We start from the raw sequence: 18,799 nt of genomic DNA, 5'->3' as shown, positions 1-18,799 counted from the left end.
ACCCCGCTCGCCACAAGTAGAGAGAAAGCCCGTGTGCAGCAACGAAGACCCAACTTAGCCAAAAAATAAATTAAAAAAAAACAGTGGAGTTGCAAAGGGTGTAAGAAATGATAGAATCAGATAATGTACTGGATGAAAGAGTGACCTGTAATTGTTTCAAGGTGTCCAATATTTATCAAGTTATTTTTAAGAGATTCAAAGAGACTGAAGCGCATTGATGGGATTATCTTACAAGAGATTTGATAAAACAACTTGTCTTGGCCAAGAGCTTCTCCTTAGGATGTCTCCGTAAAGGGTCTTTGAAGACAGTGGCAGTTTTGGAAGGAAATATTTTCTAGATGATATTGGATATAAACTTGTCCTTTGTCTTCACAGAGTGGGCAGGAGGAGTTGTCTTAGTCATTAAGCTTTGCCCCAGTATTTCAAGGTGGGTGTAATTCAGAGTGACATCCCCCAAGTGCATTGGATTCTGCTCTTTCCTCTGCTGGATACTGTAGCACCTGATAAATACCTTTAGTTGCTGTGAGTAAACTGGACCAAGAAAGAGGAAAAACAACTACAGAAAAAATTCATAGATACTGTTTTTCAGTCATTTCAGAAAGGTGTATTGCCTCACTACATGCATTCATGTTGTTCTTCATTGACCTGATGTGTTACGGGCTCATGGTCTACCAGCGGCTCCATGGGTCTTTTCCCACACAGACACAAGCAGAGAATCCAGTGCATTCACAGCAGCAGCTTCTCCCCTAGACTTTCCCATGAGACCAAAGCACCATTCTTACCGTGCTGAGGAAAAAAGCTGCGTTCACCATTCTCATTCTGGTGAATATGTTGTCTGCTTTTACCCTCTCTTTTTATTTTATCTTTTTGGATAACTCTGATTATGAACCCACACCATGGTCTAATGAACGCCTCTGCAAAGGTACTTTCAGGTTTCCCGACATTCATCCCTTAGTGCTTTTTGGCAGTGACACTCAGCTCTCTCAGTTTAGCTTTCCTGTTGGGCAAGGAAAACAAATATTCTGAGTGTAGCTCCTGGGCTATAAGTTCTCTCTAGAACACCCCGCCATGTATTTAATCAACTTTATATATTTGTAGGCTCATGTTTTATGTCATTTCATCTTCCAGAAGATTTTGACTCAAAATTGATAACAGTGATAATAGCTCTGCTTTGTATTACATGTAGAGTATAAAAACACGAAAGCTACTCATAGTTATTCAAAAATAATTTTCTAAAAGTATATAATGTTATTCACTACAGGTTCAGGGAATTTTATGATAATATAGAGAATGTTCAAGATTTAGGAGTGTAGGTTATAACAGCACTTTAATTTAAACGTTAAACTTTATGTTGACACTTAAAAGATTTATTTGAATTTACAAAGCATAGTGGGGAAAATAGATGTTTCATTTGGAGAGCAAAAGACCTGGGAATACTCTTGAGCTGTAAAGTCACATATGGAATTCAAAGACTGAAGGAAGATCGATGTGTTTGTGGTATAGTGTGCGATGGGAAGAGTGATGAGAAAACAAGCAGAGGAAGCAGGTGAAGGCTTTTTTTGCCAGGTATCAGAGGATATCTCAGTGATGAGAATGATCCGAACTTTTTGTAGGGAAGATGATGAGTTTGTGGGGGATTAGTCAGGTGGGATAATAATCAGTGTTGTATATGGTAACAAGTGTAAGTATTCGATTCAAATAAATTTACTTTATTAAACTCTACATTTTAGCATCATTTAATATTTGTTTTAATTGAAAACTTTGTGTTTGTTTGAAGTAGTTCTTAGAAGTGATGCATTTACAGTATTTAATGGGCATATTTTGGAAATTACGCTTTTATGAAAGTGAATTTTAGAAATTGTGATCTATTGGCAATTGGAGGATACTTTAAAAGTTGAATGCTCTTTTCCTCTTTATTACCCAACTGTGGTAAGTTATTTGCCTTTTATTACCACTAACATTTATTAACATAATACCTATCAAATGTTGAAGCACTAACTCACAAAGGGCCTGTATTTGGACATAGGGCATTTATAGAGGTAAATAAGGATAAGTGAGATTATAAGAGTGTGGCTGTATTCCATTAAGACTGGTTTCCTTCTGTTGACAAAAACTCAATTAACAATCAAGAAGAAAAAAGTTAACTTTATTCAATTAAACAGGTTTATAACCCGGGAGACAGAGTCTCAGAATGTCTGAGATCTGTTCGGCCTGTTAGAAGTTGAAGGCACAACGATATACATTTATGAGACAAAGGATCATACAACAAAATGACATGCTGACATTTTACACAAAGTTCATAGGCCAAGTAAGCATGTACAAAGCAGTCAGTGAGTCACCATAACCCCCAATAGAGTTGGGAAACAATGCTAATCTTTTAAGAAGTTACATTGCTAGCATCAGAAGAAAGGGGGAAAGAATTGATCTTTGCAGTCAAGAAAGCATTCCCATCTTTGAGGAAGACTAGTTAGTGTGTAATGCAGAAGCACACTGCACATTAAGGAGGTAGAGAGGCCGAAGCAGAAAATTTTATGTTTAAATTTTCTTGTCCTGCCTTGAAATATAAATTTCATTGCATCACTCATAAGATGAGGGATAGACACCAGGAGTATGCACATGGGGAGAAAAGGCCATGTGAGGACAGAGCAAGAAGTTGGCTACCCAAAAGCCAAAACAGAGGCCTCAGGAAAAACTATACCTTTTGACACCTTCCTGTTAGACTTTCAGCATCCAGAACTGCAAGAAAATTAATTTCTGTTATTTAAGCCACCCAGTCTATACTCTTACTAAATCAGTTTCATTTGCCCGATGCACAGCAAGCCAAACGCTGAGACGCTGAGGTTTGCAGCAGAGAAACTGTTTATTCATAAGGCAGCCAAGCGAGCAGAAGCAAAGACAAATCTCAGATTCACCTCCCCAAAGGGGAGAGGCTAGGAATGTTTATGGGATAAAGCTGGGTGGGGGGATGGGAATTGAAGATAAGAAAAGGTGATTGTTGTTCTGCACAGGTAAAAGTAAGCTACAGATTTTTTTCATGAGACACTTGTTCAGAAAATGGCAGTGTTAGCATGTTCTGAGGGTGGGCTGTTGGCCCTCTGACATCAAAAGGTCACTGAGCCGACATTTGCACATGCCCAGATGGAGGGTCAGTGGTCTTAACCAGTTTTAACCAGCTCGAGCTCAAACTGGACACAGCTGACTCCTGATTTCCTAAAACACAACTTGGGCAAAGATCTTATTGTTTAGGCTATTTGCCGCTTGGGAGTACCCACAAGTTTTTGTAAAAGCAAAGTGAGTTTGATAAGTGAAGGCAGGTTACAGTTTATAACTTATGACTACCCAAGGTTTCAATAGTATTAAAATGTTATGGCAGCCCTAGCAGACAAACACAATTCTCATTTAATGTTTTCTCATCACCAAATAAATGAGCTCAACACCCAAGAAATATAGTTAGGCCTACAACACCACTTCTGCTGTCACAGTAAAGTCTGCCATCAGACAACTGAAGGAATTGAAGGACCATAGAAGCACCACCATTTGAAACCTTGCTAGCCTTTAATAAATGGGTAGATTTGTGTAACAAAAAAAAAAAATATATATATATAGAGAGAGAGAGAGAGAGAGAGAGGATTACACAATTGTAACAATTCTAAAAAGGCCACAAAATAAAAATTAGCTTTTATACAATTTAGGGCGTTTAGTTTGGCAGTTACTATTTTTCTTCCACTTTTGATGATCCTGTTAATTTTTGCTTCTACTCCTCAAAATGACTGATAACATAGGCAGGGGAACCGTTTTCTGGGGGAACCAGAGGCAGAGCTCCTGCTTGTCCATCCGCTTCAGGGCAGCCTAACATCGCACTACTTGCTTTTCTGTCATGGACCTCAATGGACTCTTTTTTCTTCTTCCTGACCAAACAAACTGAAACTTAAAAAACTGAGTAACACTTCAGACCACATGCATTTGAACAGCAATAAAAAATGTTTCTAGCTATGTGTGGATTCATTTTATACACGAATGACTGGAATGATACGGCCATTTAGATGAGTAGATTTGCGAGCATCGCAAATAATAGTTTTATCCTCTAGGAGCTGCCTGGGCTTAATGGAGTCTGGAATAATGTCTCTTCGCGGCCTTTAACAACGACCAAAGCCCCTCCCTCCTTTGAGGTAGGAACACCACCAGCAGCGTTCCTCAAGGGGCTGCAAATCCAATGCTCCTGTTGAACATTATGAACTAGATTCGCCGCAGCCTCTGGAGCGCTGGGAACTACATTACCCTGAAGGCACAGGCCGAGAGGCAGCAACGGCCAATCAGGGTGAGGGGTTCCCGCGCGTGCGCGTCTGGGCGGGACTTCCGGCGACCCCGTTGTGGCGGTCATTTATGCTCCCCTCCGGTTTGTTCGCCTTCCGTAACGTTGTGTCAGGATCGAAGTGACTGGACCGAGAAGATCCGAGAGGAGGGCCTGTTCCCGCAACACAGAGGCAGGTCTGAGGCTAGAAGACGCCGCCCGGGGTATCGCGCGTCAAGCCCGGGAGAGTGACCGCCGTGTCCGCGTCTCGCCTCATCTCCCGCAGCTCCCGGACCCGCTCCGTCCACCGAGTCCGATGGCGACGGCGGCGCTGAGGGACCCGCCTGAGGTAAACGCTCGTCCTCCGGCCCCTCACCGCCCACAAGGCACCAGACACTATAGCCCCGAGTGCGGGGCGCCTGCTCACGTGCCCGCCCAGGCCGCGGTGTCCAGGACGGTGAGGCGGCCGTGGGCGGCGCGTGGGCGAGGGTGACAGGCGAAGGAACCGGCAGGTGCAAAGGCTTGGAGGTCGGACTGAGCCAGGAGGATTCGGGAAACCTGGGGTGCATCTTATGACTGCAGTAAAGAGAGTGTGAGGTGGAATCACGCCTGGACCGGCAGAGAGAGAGGTTGTTGCTTTATTCTGAGGGACCTGGGAGCCACGGAGGGCTGTGAACGGACGAAGAGCAGTGTATGTGAGGGCTTTAAAAGTTTTCAAAAAGCTGCTCAGAGAACGAACGGATTGGATTGGAATGGGGGTGACAAAGAGAGGCACAGGGAGTTGAGTCCTCGTCCAAGGTCACAGGATCTGATGAGAGACAGCAGAGGTTAGTCAGTCAGCCTGAGGTCACTAGGTTCCAGGATACAAGGGAGTCCTGCACACATGGAGACCAACCATGGTTGCCTTCCTTTTTCGCCCAGGTTCTGAAGGTTGAAGAGGCACTTATGGAACCTATGTAAGGCAGGAGAGGGTGTCCCAGTCCCTCACTGGTTCTGGGTGGCTAATACTGAGACAGAGATCAGAAGCAAGGCAGGCAGGGCTTTTCCTGGCTTTGGGCTCCCTCAGAGAACTGGGATTGTACCAGATCATGTTTGGTTTTGTTAAGCATTCTGTGGATGCCATGTTCCAAGTACCTGGGTGAGTCCAGAGAGATGCCTGTGATGTGGGGCAGGGAGGTGGTAGAGCTGTGGGAGTGCAACTGTGAGGTCTGAAGATGTGAAAGAGGTTTGGTCAACTGAATGACGTGCACATCAAGGGGAATTGTGAGCTGAGGGCCCACAGGACCTGGTGTTGGGGATTAAGGGTAAAGATGAGCCCATGTTTGGCTGTGTCTTGGAGGCACAATGTGGGAGACCTCAGGGGAATTACCTCGGGGGAGGGGTGGGGCCCTGTAGGCCAGGCCCAGAGTTTAGATGGCGTTTATCCCCCCGGCCACCGCCTTTTGTGGCTGAGGGCTGAACACAGTGAGGAGAGATCAGGCATCATTGGCACCAGGCCTGACGTGGGGAGCTCTGATGGAGGATGACCATGGAATACATGTGTGAGGAGATGAATTGTGGGTCCTCAGAGAGAGAATGTTTATGTTTCATCTATCTCATTCATGACAGGGTGGTGTGACCTTTGAGGACATTGCCCTGTACTTCTCCTGGGAGGAATGGAAGCTCCTTGATGAGGCTCAGAGACGCCTGTACCATGATGTGATGCTGGAGAACTTTGCACTTATATCTTCACTGGGTAAGAGACTCACCCTCCCCAGTGACCTGGGCTAGGCTCTGTATCCTGCCTCACCCTCTTTTCTCCAAGGTGTGCTCTGTCCTTCTCACATATGGACCTTGGGCACTGCTTGTTTCCCCAGCTTTCTGGGTAGTTGCTGTGATAGGTAGGGCTGGGTTGTTTGCACTGCCCCCTTCTCTCCCCATAGCCCCAATACAGTCTGTACTCAACGCTCGTAGGGGTGGATTTGAGGTCAGCATTCTTGCAGTGAGGCTAATGGATTGCGTCTTACTTGTCCTTTCCCTGGTCAGGTGGTGAGTCCAGGTCCATGGTACTTCTGTGTCCCAGGTTTTGTTCCTTCTTATTATCTGACATTTCCTGCTGCCTCCATATGCCAGGAATTGAAGGTATTGTCATGACCATTACTTACCTGGACCATGGGCTGTTTTCTAAGGCTGTCCTTAATGGTTCTACTTGTGGTGTTTAGATCTCTTTTCTTTTTTCTTTTCTCCAGCTTATTGAAGTATAATTGACAAATAATACTGTATGTATTTAAATTGTACAGGGAGTTCCCTGGTGGTCTAGTGGTTAGGATTCAGCACTTCCACTGCCATGGCCCGGGTTCAATCCGTGGTCAGAGAACTGAGGTCCCACAAGCCGCACAGTGTGGCCAAAAAATGAAAAAAAATTAAAAAGTACAAGGAAGTGTACAATGTCATGATTTTATATACACACATACAGTATGAAATGATTACTACGGTCAAGTTGATTAACACATCCATTACCTCACATAATTGTATTTACATTTTCCGTGTGTGTGAAAACACTTAAGATCTACTTTGTTAACCCATTTGAAGTATACAATACAGCATTATTAAGTATAGGCTCCATGCTGTATTAGTTCCTCAGAGCTTATTCATCTTATAAAACTGACCAACATCTTCCCATTTCCTCTAGATCTGAGCACCCTGCATCTACTCTTTGTTTCTATGGGTTCAACTGGTTTTTTTCCCACGATTCCATATATAAGTGATAGCATACAGTATTTATCTTTCTTTGGCTTATTTCACTTTGCATTATGCCCTCCAGGTTCATCATTGTTGTCACAAATGCATGATTTCCTTTTTTAATAGCTGAATAATACTCCATTGCATATAAATATGAGACTTTATTAATCCATTCATTCGTAGACAGATACAGGCATATTGAAGGTTAGGTTCCAGACCACCGCAATAAGGTGAGTAACACAATAAAGCAAGTCACCAAAAGTTTTGTTTTCCAGTGCCTATAAATGTTATGTTTACACTGTATAGTAGCCAGTAAGTGTGCAATAGCATTATGTCTTAAAAAGCAACATATATACCTTAGTTAAAAAAATACTTTATTGCTAAAAAAATTTTAATCATCATCTGAGTTGTATCTTTTTGCTGCTGGAGCAATTTATTTTAAAAAAATTTTTAAATAAATAAATTTATTTATTTATGGCTGCGTTGGGTCTTTGTTGCTGTGCGCAGGCTTTCTCTAGTTACAGCGAGTGTGGCTACTCTTCATTGTGGTACAGGGGCTTCTCATTGCAGTGGCTTCTCTTGTGGAGCACAGGCTCTAGGTGCATGGGCTTCAGTAGTTGTGGCGCGCGAGGTCTAGAGTGCTGGCTCAGTAGTTGTGGCACAAGGGCTTAGTTGCTCCGCGGCACGTGGGATCTTCCCGGACCGGAGCCTGAACCCATGTCCCCTGCTTTCGCAGGTGGATTCTATTTTTTGTTTGTTTGTTAATTTTATTTATTTATTTTTGGCTGCGTTGAGTCTTCATTGCTGCACGTGGGCTTTCTCTTGTTGCAGCAAGTGGGGGATACTCTTTCATAGCAGTGCACAGGCTTCTGTTTGGGGTGGCTTCTCTTGTTGAAAATGGGCTCTAGGCACACGGGCTTCAGTAGTTGTGACATGCGGGCTTAGTAGCTGTGGCTCGCTGGCTCTAGTGTGCAGGCTCAGTAGTTGCGCACGGGCTTAGTTGCTCCGCACCATATGGGATCTTCCCAGACCAGGGCTCGAACCCATGTCCCCTGCATTGGCAGGAAGAGTCTTAACCACTGCGTCACCAGGGAGGCCTGGCAGGCGGATTCTTAACCACTGTGCCACAAGGGAAGTCCCTTGCCTTAATTTTGACTGATCAAGGTGCTGACTGATCAGGTTGATGAAGGTTTTGGTGGCTTTGGCAATTTCTTCAAATAAGACAAGAATGATGGTTGCCACATCAATGGACTCTTCCTTTCAGGAATGATTTCTCTGTAGCACGTGATGCTGTTTGATAGCATTTAACACACAGTAGAACTTCTTTCAAAATTGTAGTCAATCTTCTCAAACCCTACTGCTGCTTTATGAACTAAGTTTATGTAATATTCTAAAGCCTTTGTCATCATTTCAACAATCTGCACAGCATCTTCACCAGGAGTACATTCCATCTCAAGAAACCATTTTCTTTTCTCATCCATAAGAAACAACTCCTCATCTGTTAAAGTTTTCTCTTGAGATTGCAGCAATTCAGTCATCTTCCAGCTGCACTTCTAATTCTAGTTCTCTTGTTTCTTCCACTACATCTGCAGTTACTTCCTCCACTGAAATCCTGAACTCCTCAAAGTCATCTAGAGAGTTGGAATCAGCTTTTTCCCAACTCCTGTTAATGTTGATAGTTTTACCTCTTCCCATGATTCATAAATGTTCTTAATGGCATCTAGAATGGTGAGTCCTTTCCAAAAGGTTTTCAATTTACTTTGCCCTGATCCATCAGAGGAATTGCTATCCATGGCAGCTATAGCCTTATGAAATGTATTTCTTAAGACTTGACAGTGTAAACTACTTGATCCATGGGCTACAGAATAGATGTTGTAGTAGTAGGCATGAAAAGAACATTAATCTTGTACATCTCCACCAGAGCTCTTGGCTGACCAGCTGCATTGTCAGTGAGTAATAATATTTTGAGAACATTTTTTTTTTCAGAGCAGTAGGTCTCGACAGTAGTCTTAAAATATTCAGTAAATCATGTTATAAGGAGACGTGCTGTCATCCAGGCTTTGTTGTTCCATTTATAGAATATATGCAGAGTAGATTTAGCAGAATTGTTAAGGGCCTAAGATTTTCAGAATGATAAATGAGCATTGGCTTCAACTTTCAGTCACCAGCTGCATTACACTTAACAAGAGAGTCAGCCTGTCCTTTGAAGCTTTGAAGCCAGGCATTGACTTCTCCTCTCTAACTGTGAAAGTCCTAGATGCCATCTTCTTCCAACATAAGACTGTTTCATCTACATTAAAAATGTGTTGTTTAGTGTAGCCATGTCCATTAATTATCTTAACTAGATCATCTAGATAACTTTGGTACAGCTTCTACATCAGCACTTGCTGCTTCACTGTGTACTTTTTTTTTTCACCTTGTACTTTTATGTTATCGAGACAGCTTCTTTCCTTAAATCTCATGAACCCACCTATGCTAGCTTCATACTTTTTTTTTTTCCAGCTTCTCACCTCTCTCAGCCATCACAGAATTGGAGAGAGTTGGGGCCTGACTCTGGATCAGGCTTTGGCTTAAGGTAATGTTGTGGCTGGCTTGATCTTGGATACAGATCACTAAAATTTTCTCCATATCAGCAATAAGACTATTTTGCTTTCTTATTATTTGTGTGTTCACTAGAGTAGCACTTTTAATTTACTTGAAGAACTTTTCCTTTGCATTTATTGATACAACTTGGTTAATACTGTTTGGTCCAAGGGCCTGGCTTTCAGCCTCTCTTGGCTTTTAACTTGCCTTCCTCACTAAGCTTTATCATGTCTAGCTTTTGATTTAAAGTGAAAGACATGTGATCCTTCCTTTTACTTGAGCTCTTAGATGCCATTGTAGGGTTATTAATTCGCCTAATTTCAGTATTGTTGCATCTCAAGAAATATGGAGGCGAGAGGAGAGGGAGAGAGACAGATTCACTGGTCCGTAGAGCAGGCAGAACACATACAGTGTTTATCGATTAAGTCTGCTGTCTTATGGGTCCAGTTCGTCGCACCCCAAAACAAAGATCACTGATCACAGATCACCATAACAAGTATAACAATAATGAGAAAGTTTGAAATATCGCAAAAATTACCAAAACGTGACTCACAGACACAACATGAGCAAATGCTGTTAGAAAAATGGCGCCAGTAGACTTGCTTGACACAGGGTTACTGCATACCTTCAATTTGTAAGAAAATGAGTTATCTGCGAAGCACAATAAAGCAAGGTATGCCTGTACTTAGGTTGTTTTTATACCTGGGCTATTGTGGATCATGCTGCAGTGAACATGGGGGTGCAAACACCTGTTTGAGATACAGATTTTGTTTCCTCTGGAAATAGACACAGAATTGGGATTATTGGACCATGCAGAGTTCTATTTTTAATTTTTAGGAAATTCCATACAGTTTTCCCTAATGGCTGTACCGATTTACATTCCTACCAACAATGTAGAAGGTTTTCCTTTTCTTCACATCCTCACAAATGTATCTCTTGTCTTTTTGATAGTAGTGTTCCAGACAGGTGTGAGGTATCTCATTGTGGTTTGGATTTGCATTTCCCCGATGTTAGTGATGTTGAGCACCTTTTCACATACCTGTTGATCATTTGTGTGTTTTGGATAAATATCTGTTCAGGTCCTTTTGCCCATTTTTAATTGGATTCTTTAGTTTTTTGTTGAATTGTATGAGTTCTGATCTTTTCTGGATATTAACCCCTTATCAGATAAATCCTTTGCAAATATTTTCTCCTTTTCCTTAGGTTGTGTTTTCATTTTGTTTCCCTTGCTATAAAGAAGCTTTTCCACTTGATATAGTCCCACTTGTTTATTTTTGCTTTCATTGCTTGTGCTATTGGTGTTATCTAAAAAAAATCGTTGCCAACACTAATGTCAAGGAGCTTTTTCTCTGTATTTTCTTCTAAAAGTTTTACAATTTCAGGGTTTATGTTTCAAAATTTTAATCCGATTCAAGTTAATTTTTGTGAGTGGTGTGAGATAAGGCTCTAGTTTCATTTTTTTTGCTTGTGGATAACCAGTGTTTCCATCACCATTTTTGGAAGAAGCTGTCCTTTCTCCATTGTGTGTTCTTGTTGTGCCTGTCAAAGATCAGTTGACCACATATGCGTGAGTTTATTTCTGGGCTCTGTATTCTGTTCAGTTGGTCTATGTGTCTATTTTTATGCCAGTACCATAATGTATTAATTACCATAGAATAGTAATAGTTTGAAATCAGAAAGTGTGATGCCTCTAGATTTGTCCTTTTTCAAGATTGTTTTGGCTATTTGGGATTTTTCATGGTTCCATACAAATTTTAGGATTGTTTATTCTATTTCTATGGAAAATGTCATTGGAATTTTGATATGGATTGTTTTCAATCTGTAAATTGCTCTTTGTAAAATTAACAATATTAATTTTTCCAATCCAGGAATACTGGATATCTTTCCATTTATTTGTGTCTTCTTTAGTTTCTTTCATCATTGTCTTATGATTTTCAGAATGTAAATCTTTCATCCCCTAGATTAAATTTGTTCCTGAGTATCTTATTCTTTTGATGCTATTTAATATAAGATTGCTTTCTTAATTTTCTATTCAGACAGTTTGTAATTAATGTATATAAATGCAACTGAAATTTGTATATTGGTTCTTTTTATCCTGAAACTTTACTGAATTCATTTGTTAGGGTGGAATTTTGGGGTTTTCTACGTATAAGAGTGTGTTACCTGCAAACAAACACTTTTCCTTCTTCCAGTCCAATTTGACAGCCTTTTCTTTCTTTTTCTTCTCTACTTACTCTGGGTGGGGCTTCCTGTACTATGTTGAGTAAAAACGGATAGGGTAGGCATCCTTGTCTTGTTCCTGATGTTAGAGGAAAACCTTTTAGCTTTTGAATGTTCAATATGATGTTAGGTATGGGTTTGTCAGACATGTTGAAGTACATTCCTTCTATACCTAGCTTTTTTTAAAAAAAAAAACAATTCGGCTGTGTCTGGTCTTAGTTGTGGTGTGCAGGATTTTTTAGTTGTGCTGTACAGGCTTCTCTCTAGTTGTGGTGTGCGGGCTCAGTAGCTGTGACCTGCAGGCCCTCTAGTTAGAGCGCATGGGCTCATTGGTTGCAGCGCACAGGCTCTCTAGTTATGGCATGCGGGCTCCAGAGCATGTGGGCTCAGTAGTTGCGGTGCATGGGCTCTCTAGTTGTGGCAGGCGGGCTGCAGAGTGTGTGGGCTCAGTAGTTGCAGTGTGTGGGCTGAGTCATTGCAGTGCATGGGCTGAGTAGTTGCAGTGCGTGGGCTTAGTTCCCCAACCCAGGACTGAACTCATGTCTCCTGCGTTGGAAGATGGATTCTTAACCACTGGACTACCAGGGAAGTCCCCCTTCTATACCTAACTTGTTGAGAGTTTTTATCATGAATGTATATTGAATTTTAAAATGGTTTTTCAGCATCTATTCATATGATTATGATTTTTATCCTTCGTTCTGATAATGTGGTGTATCACATTTATTGATTTGCACATGATGTTGAACCATCTTTGCACCCCAAGGATAAATGCTACTTGATTGTGATGTATGATCCTGTAAACGTGCTGTTGGATTTGGTTTGCAAGTATTTGGTTGAGGATTTTTGCATCTGTATTCATCAGGGATTTTTTTTTTTTAATTTACTTATTTTATTTATTTATTTTTGGCTTTGTTGGATCTTCGTTGCTGTGTGTAGGCTTTCTCTAGTTGCGGCGAGCGGGGGCTCCTCTTTGTTGTGGTGCACGTGCTTCTCATTGTGGTGGCTTCCCTTGTTGAAGAGCACGGGCTCTAGGCATGCAGGCCTCAGTAGTTACAGCACATGGGTTCAGTAGTTGTGGCTCGCAGGCTCTAGAACACATGGGCTTAGTTGCTCCGCAGCACGTAGGATCTACCTGGACCAGGGCTCAAACCTATGTCCTGTGCATTGGCAGGCGGATTCTTAATCACTATGCCACCAGGGACACCCTCATCAGGGATATTGACCTGTAATTTTCTTCTGTTGTATTCTTCTTAAATGGCTTTGATATCAGAGTAATGCTGGTCTCATAAAATGAACTTGGAAGTGTTCCTGCTTCAATTTTTTGGAAGACTTTGAGAAGGATTGATATTAATGTTTTAAATATTTAGTAGATGGCTTCCCTGGTGGCACAGTGGTTGAGAGTCCGCCTGCTGATGCAGGGGACGCGGGTTCATGCCCTGGTCCGGGAGGATCCCACTGCCATGGAGCAGCTGGGCCCATGAGCCATGGCTGCTGAGCCTGCACATCCAGAGCCTGTGCTTCGCAACGGGAGAGGCCACAACAGTGAGAGGCCCGCATACTGCAAAAAATAAATAAATAAATAAACATTTAGTAGAATTCCCAGTGATTTTGCCTAGTCCTGGGCTTTTCTTTGTTGGGAGATTTTTTTTATTAGTGATTCAATCTGCTTACCAGTTATAGGTTAATTCACATTTCCTATTTCTCCATGATTTTATTTTGGTAGGTTTTATGTTTATAGGAGTTTTATTCATTTCTTCTGAGTTATCCAATTTGTTGGCAAATAATTGTTCATTCTAGTTTCTTTTGATTGATTGTATTCCTGCAGTATCAGTTGTTATGTCTCCTCTTTCATTTCTGATTTTGAGTCATCTCTCTTTTTTTTCATAATCTAGCTAAAGGCTTGTCAATTTATCTTTTCAAAAAAACCAACTGTTGAGATTTCCCTGGTGATCAGTGGTTAGGACTCTGCACTTCCACTGTAGGGGGCCCAGGTTCAATGCCTGGTCAGGGAACTAAGATCCCAGAAGCCATACAGAGTGGCCAAAAAACAAAGTAAAAAGTTTTTTAAAAAAATTTAAATGCCTCTTAGTTTTATTGGTGTTTTCTGTCATTTTTCTAGTCTCTATTTCATTTATTTCTGCTCTGATCTTTATTATTTGTTTTATTTCTGCTAACTTTAACCTTAGTCTGTTCTTTTTCTCATACCTTGAGATATAGAGTTAGGTTGTTTATTAGAGATCATTCTTTTTTCTTAATGTAGTCATTTATTACTATAAACTGTCCTCTTACAATTGCTTTTACTGCATCCCATAAGTTTTCGTGTGTTATGTTTCCATTTACATTTGTTTGAATATGTTTTGTTTTAATCATTTCTTGTTTAACCCATAGGTCATTCAGGAGTGTGTCATTTAAATTCTACATATTTGTGAATTTCCCAGCTTTCCTCCTGTTAATGATTTCTAGTTTTGTACCATTGTGGTTGGAAAAGATATTTAATATGTTTTCCATCTTTTTAAATTTGTTAATACTTGTTTTGTGACCTAACATGTGATCTATCCTAGAGAGTGTTCTCTGTGTACTTGAGAAGAATGTGTATTCTGCTATAGTTGGATGGCATCTTTTGTACATGTCTGTCAGGTCCCTTTGATCTTAGGTGCAGTTCAAGACCAACGTTTTCTTATTCAGAGTGGGGCATTGAACCCCTAATATTACTTCACTGCTGTCTTTTTCTGCCTTCAGGTTTGTTTGTATTTGCTTAATATATTCGGGTGTTCCAATATTGGATGCAAATATACTTGTAATTGTTATATCCTCTTGATGAATTGACTGCTTTATCATTATATAATGACCTCCTTTGTCTATTTACTTAAAGTCTGTCTTTTCTGACATAGCATAATTACCCCTATTCTTTTTTTGTTTCATTTGCACGTTTGTGGTTGGATTGCCCCTTTCCAATAAAGTGAATGTGTACCTCATCGGTGTTTCTTTGCATTCAGGTGTCTGGAGTGGAGAAGAGAATGTTGAGGCATCCTTTGAACAGAGTGTTTCTGTGGTAATGTCACAGGTCAGGACTTCCAAGGAACCTTCATCTTCCCAGAAGACTCACCCCTGTGAGATGTGTGATCCAGTTTTGAGAGACATTTTCCATTTGACTGAGCAGCAGGGAGCACAACACAGCCAGAAACTATTCAAGTGTGGGGCATGTGCAAAAGGATTTTATTTCAGTGCAGACACTCAGCAGCACCAGGAGCAACACATGCAAGAAAAACCGTTCATAATCGGTGTGGACAGGGACTCATTTGTGAAGAGCAGCAATTTCCATGTGTCAGGGGAGACTTTTACCTGCAAGAAACTTGCAGAGGACTTCCTAGCCACCTCAGGACATCTGAATCAACAGGCCATTCACACTGGGGAAAAACCAAACACAGTCACCCACTGCATGGAAACTTTACAAAGCAGAAAAAGTCATTGCACCAGGGGAGAATGCAAGAAAGCCTTCAGCCCCAAACACACACTTGTTCAGGCCCAGAGTGTCTACACTGAAAGACAGTGTTTTATGTGCAGTGAATGTGGGAAAACATTCAAGTATAAATCCTCATTTGTTGTGCACCAGAGAATTCACACTGGGGACAGGCTTTATGACTGTGGCGACTGTGGAAAATCTTTTAGGGGAAGCTCAGCCCTCATTCAACATCGAAGAATTCATACTGGGGCAAGGCAGTACAAGTGCAGCAAATGTGGGAAATCCTTTAGCCAAGAATTTGTCTTCATTTATCCTCAGAGGAGTCACACTGGAGAAAATTGCCACATTTGCCGTCAGTGTGCACAATCTTTTAGCCATAGCTCCATCTTTTTTCAACAACAGACAGTTGACACTGGAGAAATGAGTTTTGAGTGCACTGAATGTAGGAAGTCCTTTAGACGAAAATCTGACCTCATTGAACACTGGAGGGTTCACACAGGAGAGAGGCCTTATGAGTGCAGTGAATGTGGGAAATCCTTTACTTCTAGCTCCGCCCTTCGTTATCATCAGAGAGTTCACACTGGAGAAAAGCCTTATAAATGTGGAGAATGTGGGAAGTCTTTTACTTCTAGCTCTGGCCTACGTTATCATCAGAGAATTCACACAGGAGAAAGGCCATATGAGTGTACTGATTGTGGAAAGTCTTTTACCCAAATAAATCACCTCATTATACACCGAAGAGTTCACACAGGAGAAAGGCCTTATGAGTGTAGTGAATGTGGGAAATCCTTTAGCCACAAATCTTACCTGTCTCAACACCAGAGAGTTCACACTGGAGAAAGGCCTTATGAATGTAGTGAATGTGGGAAATCTTTTACCTCTGGTTCCGCCCTCTGTTATCATCAGAGAGTTCACACAGGAGAAAAACCTTATGAGTGCAGTGAATGTGGGAAATCCTTTACCAATGGACCGATACTCATTCGACACCGTAGAGTTCACACAGGAGAAAGGCCTTATGAGTGCAGTGAATGTGGGAAATCCTTTACCCAAAGAAATCATCTCAACATACACCAGAGAGTTCATACAGGAGAAAGACCTTATGAATGCATTGAATGTGGGAAGTCTTTTACCTCTGGTTCTGCCCTTCGTTATCATCAGAAAATTCACATTGGAGAAAGGCCTTATGAGTGCAGTGAATGTGAGAAATCTTTTACCTCTAGCTCTGCCCTCCGTTGTCATCAGAGAGTTCACACAGGAGAGAGGCCTTTTGACTGCAGTGAATGTGGTAAATCTTTTAGGGACAGTTCCCAATTGAATCAACACCAGAGAGTTCACACTGGAGAAAAGCCTTATGAATGTAGTGATTGTGGGAGATCCTTTAGCCAGAATTCATACCTCTCTAAACACCGGAGAGTTCACACTGGAGAAAGGCCTTATGAGTGCAGTGAATGTGAGAAATCTTTTACTTCTGTCTCTGCCCTTGGTTATCATCAGAGAGTTCACACTGGAGAAAGGCCTTATAAGTGCAGTGACTGTGGGAAATCTTTTACCAATAGCTCAATACTGATTCGCCATCGGAGAGTTCACACAGGAGAAAGGCCTCATGCATGTAGTGACTGTGGAAAGTCCTTTACCCAAAGAATTCACCTCATAATTCACCGGAGAGTTCACACAGGAGAAAGGCCTTATGAGTGCAGTGAATGTGGGAAATCTTTTACCTCTCGTTCCACCCTTCATTATCATCAGAGAGTTCACACAGGAGAAAAGCCTTATGACTGCAGCGAATGTGGGAAGTCTTTTAGCCGAAAATCTAACCTCTCTCAGCACCAGCGAGTTCACACTGGAGAAAGGCCTTAAATGTGTAAGAAATGTATAATTTCCTTGTTCAGTGTAATGACATTGGATGAAACTGTGAGGCACTAGTTGTCCCATGCATCCAAACATCAGGAATAGAGAGATTCCTCATAATTTTCAGTTTTGTGGGAAGCATGTGTGACTGTGTTACACTCTCTAACCTACCCAGGGCTCTTGATAGATTTATGTTACTGCCACTTTCTGTAGCCAGATCCATTTCACCTCTATAAGCTGGCACATCCCCACAGTGTGCATCAGTCACTACTGCAGTGTGCTCAGGGAAGCCAACTCTGTTCTCTCATTGCTGGGAGGAAATTAGGAATAACCTGAACCTTTAGGATTCCCTTTCTGAACAGCTTGGGCATGGGCCTGACCTACTATTGGCCCAAAGAACATCATATGAGTTCATCTGGCAGCTTCCAGAGAAGGATTACCATTTTCAGGGACACGTTGGTCTCAAGATACTTGTGATGAATTTTTATACCTTCTGAGTCACCAGCTAAAGAACTGCCAACCATTGCTGGCAGATCTGCCAGAACATTGCTTTCGTTTGAACAGTAACAAAGACCTTACTGTTTAAGTCCTCTTTAATCTTGGACATTCTATTTACCAAATAGGGTAGGTTATAAACAGATTTGGGCATGAAGGGGCGAGCAACTTTTATGGGGGTATCAAACTTTCTATGCCTCAGAGGAGACATTACAAAGGCAGAAATTAACTTACTAGTTTTTGCCAAATTTGCATTTCTGCCCGTGGCCTCCTAGGAAAGACTGCAGGACTTTCTTGTCTTCATTTGAGGCCTGGATGCTATGAGTTTTAGGAGACTCAGAGGGCACCCTGAGGAGGGGTCCAGTGTGACAACCTCAACTGCTTCTGGGAGCAGCATGAATTTTTTCCCTTGTTCACAGGGCATGTCAGCAATGCTGAGGGAACTCTCTTTCCCAGGTCTTACAAAGAGCCAGGCAGATTTTTTAAAAAAGAGAGAAAAGGAGAATCTGTAGTCCACAGATGTGTCTCTTGTGACCCAGGCTGCATTCCTGTTGACTCTGGTGGAAAGTCATTGCTCACTCTATTTGCTGTCTTTGAGGTAAGACTGACCGCCAGAGGGCGTGACAAAGTGGAATGAATGTAGGATTGCCAAACCTATTTTCCCAAAACAGTTGGACATAGTTTTTTTTTTTTTTTATCTTGAAGCATTTCAAAAGTTATTTGTTATCAGATAGCTCTGACATATGTATGGAACTGAAACCATCATTGTCATGGTAATGACTGTATCTGTTACTGTATATTTATCTCATGACCTTTTATAATCTCTCTCTTCTTGCCCCTCACACCCCTTCAAGTAACCATTGATTTACTTTCCTTTATAATATGTAACTTTCCACTTTCTAGAATTCATGTGATGGGAATCAAAGTATTTACTATTTTTCCTGCTTTTATTTATGTTGCATAAATACTTGGAGAGTCATCAATGATATATAAGCAGCTCACATTTTTTTTTTCTAAGAAACATTCTTATATTTGAATATACTACTATTCATTCATTTGCTTATGGACATTTGGGGTTTTTCTAATTTTTGACTATTGGGGAAAAAAGCTGGTACAAACATTTGTGTATAAGATTTTATGTCGATGTATATTTATCTTCAGTAACTCAGAGTGCAAAG

The 18,799-nt window shown here is 41.4% G+C and overlaps 1 protein-coding gene across 1 annotated transcript in view; it reads left to right on the top strand.

Moving 5' to 3' along the window:
- Nucleotides 1-17,135, top strand: part of LOC136140858 (zinc finger protein 256-like) — a 31,901-nt gene extending 14,766 nt beyond the window's left edge. Inside the window, exons 2-6 of the mRNA XM_065899011.1 lie at nt 4,427-4,640; nt 5,900-6,026; nt 14,812-15,600; nt 15,685-16,445; nt 16,614-17,135. Coding sequence (XP_065755083.1) covers nt 4,427-4,640; nt 5,900-6,026; nt 14,812-15,600; nt 15,685-16,445; nt 16,614-17,135 — 2,413 coding nt within the window. The remainder of the gene's footprint in view (nt 1-4,426; nt 4,641-5,899; nt 6,027-14,811; nt 15,601-15,684; nt 16,446-16,613) is intronic.
- The last annotated feature ends 1,664 nt before the right edge of the window (nt 17,136-18,799 follow it).

This window comes from Phocoena phocoena, chromosome 20, assembly GCF_963924675.1.
Source record: "Phocoena phocoena chromosome 20, mPhoPho1.1, whole genome shotgun sequence".
Lineage (NCBI taxonomy): Eukaryota > Metazoa > Chordata > Mammalia > Artiodactyla > Phocoenidae > Phocoena > Phocoena phocoena.
This window is presented reverse-complemented; position numbering and strand designations above follow the sequence as displayed.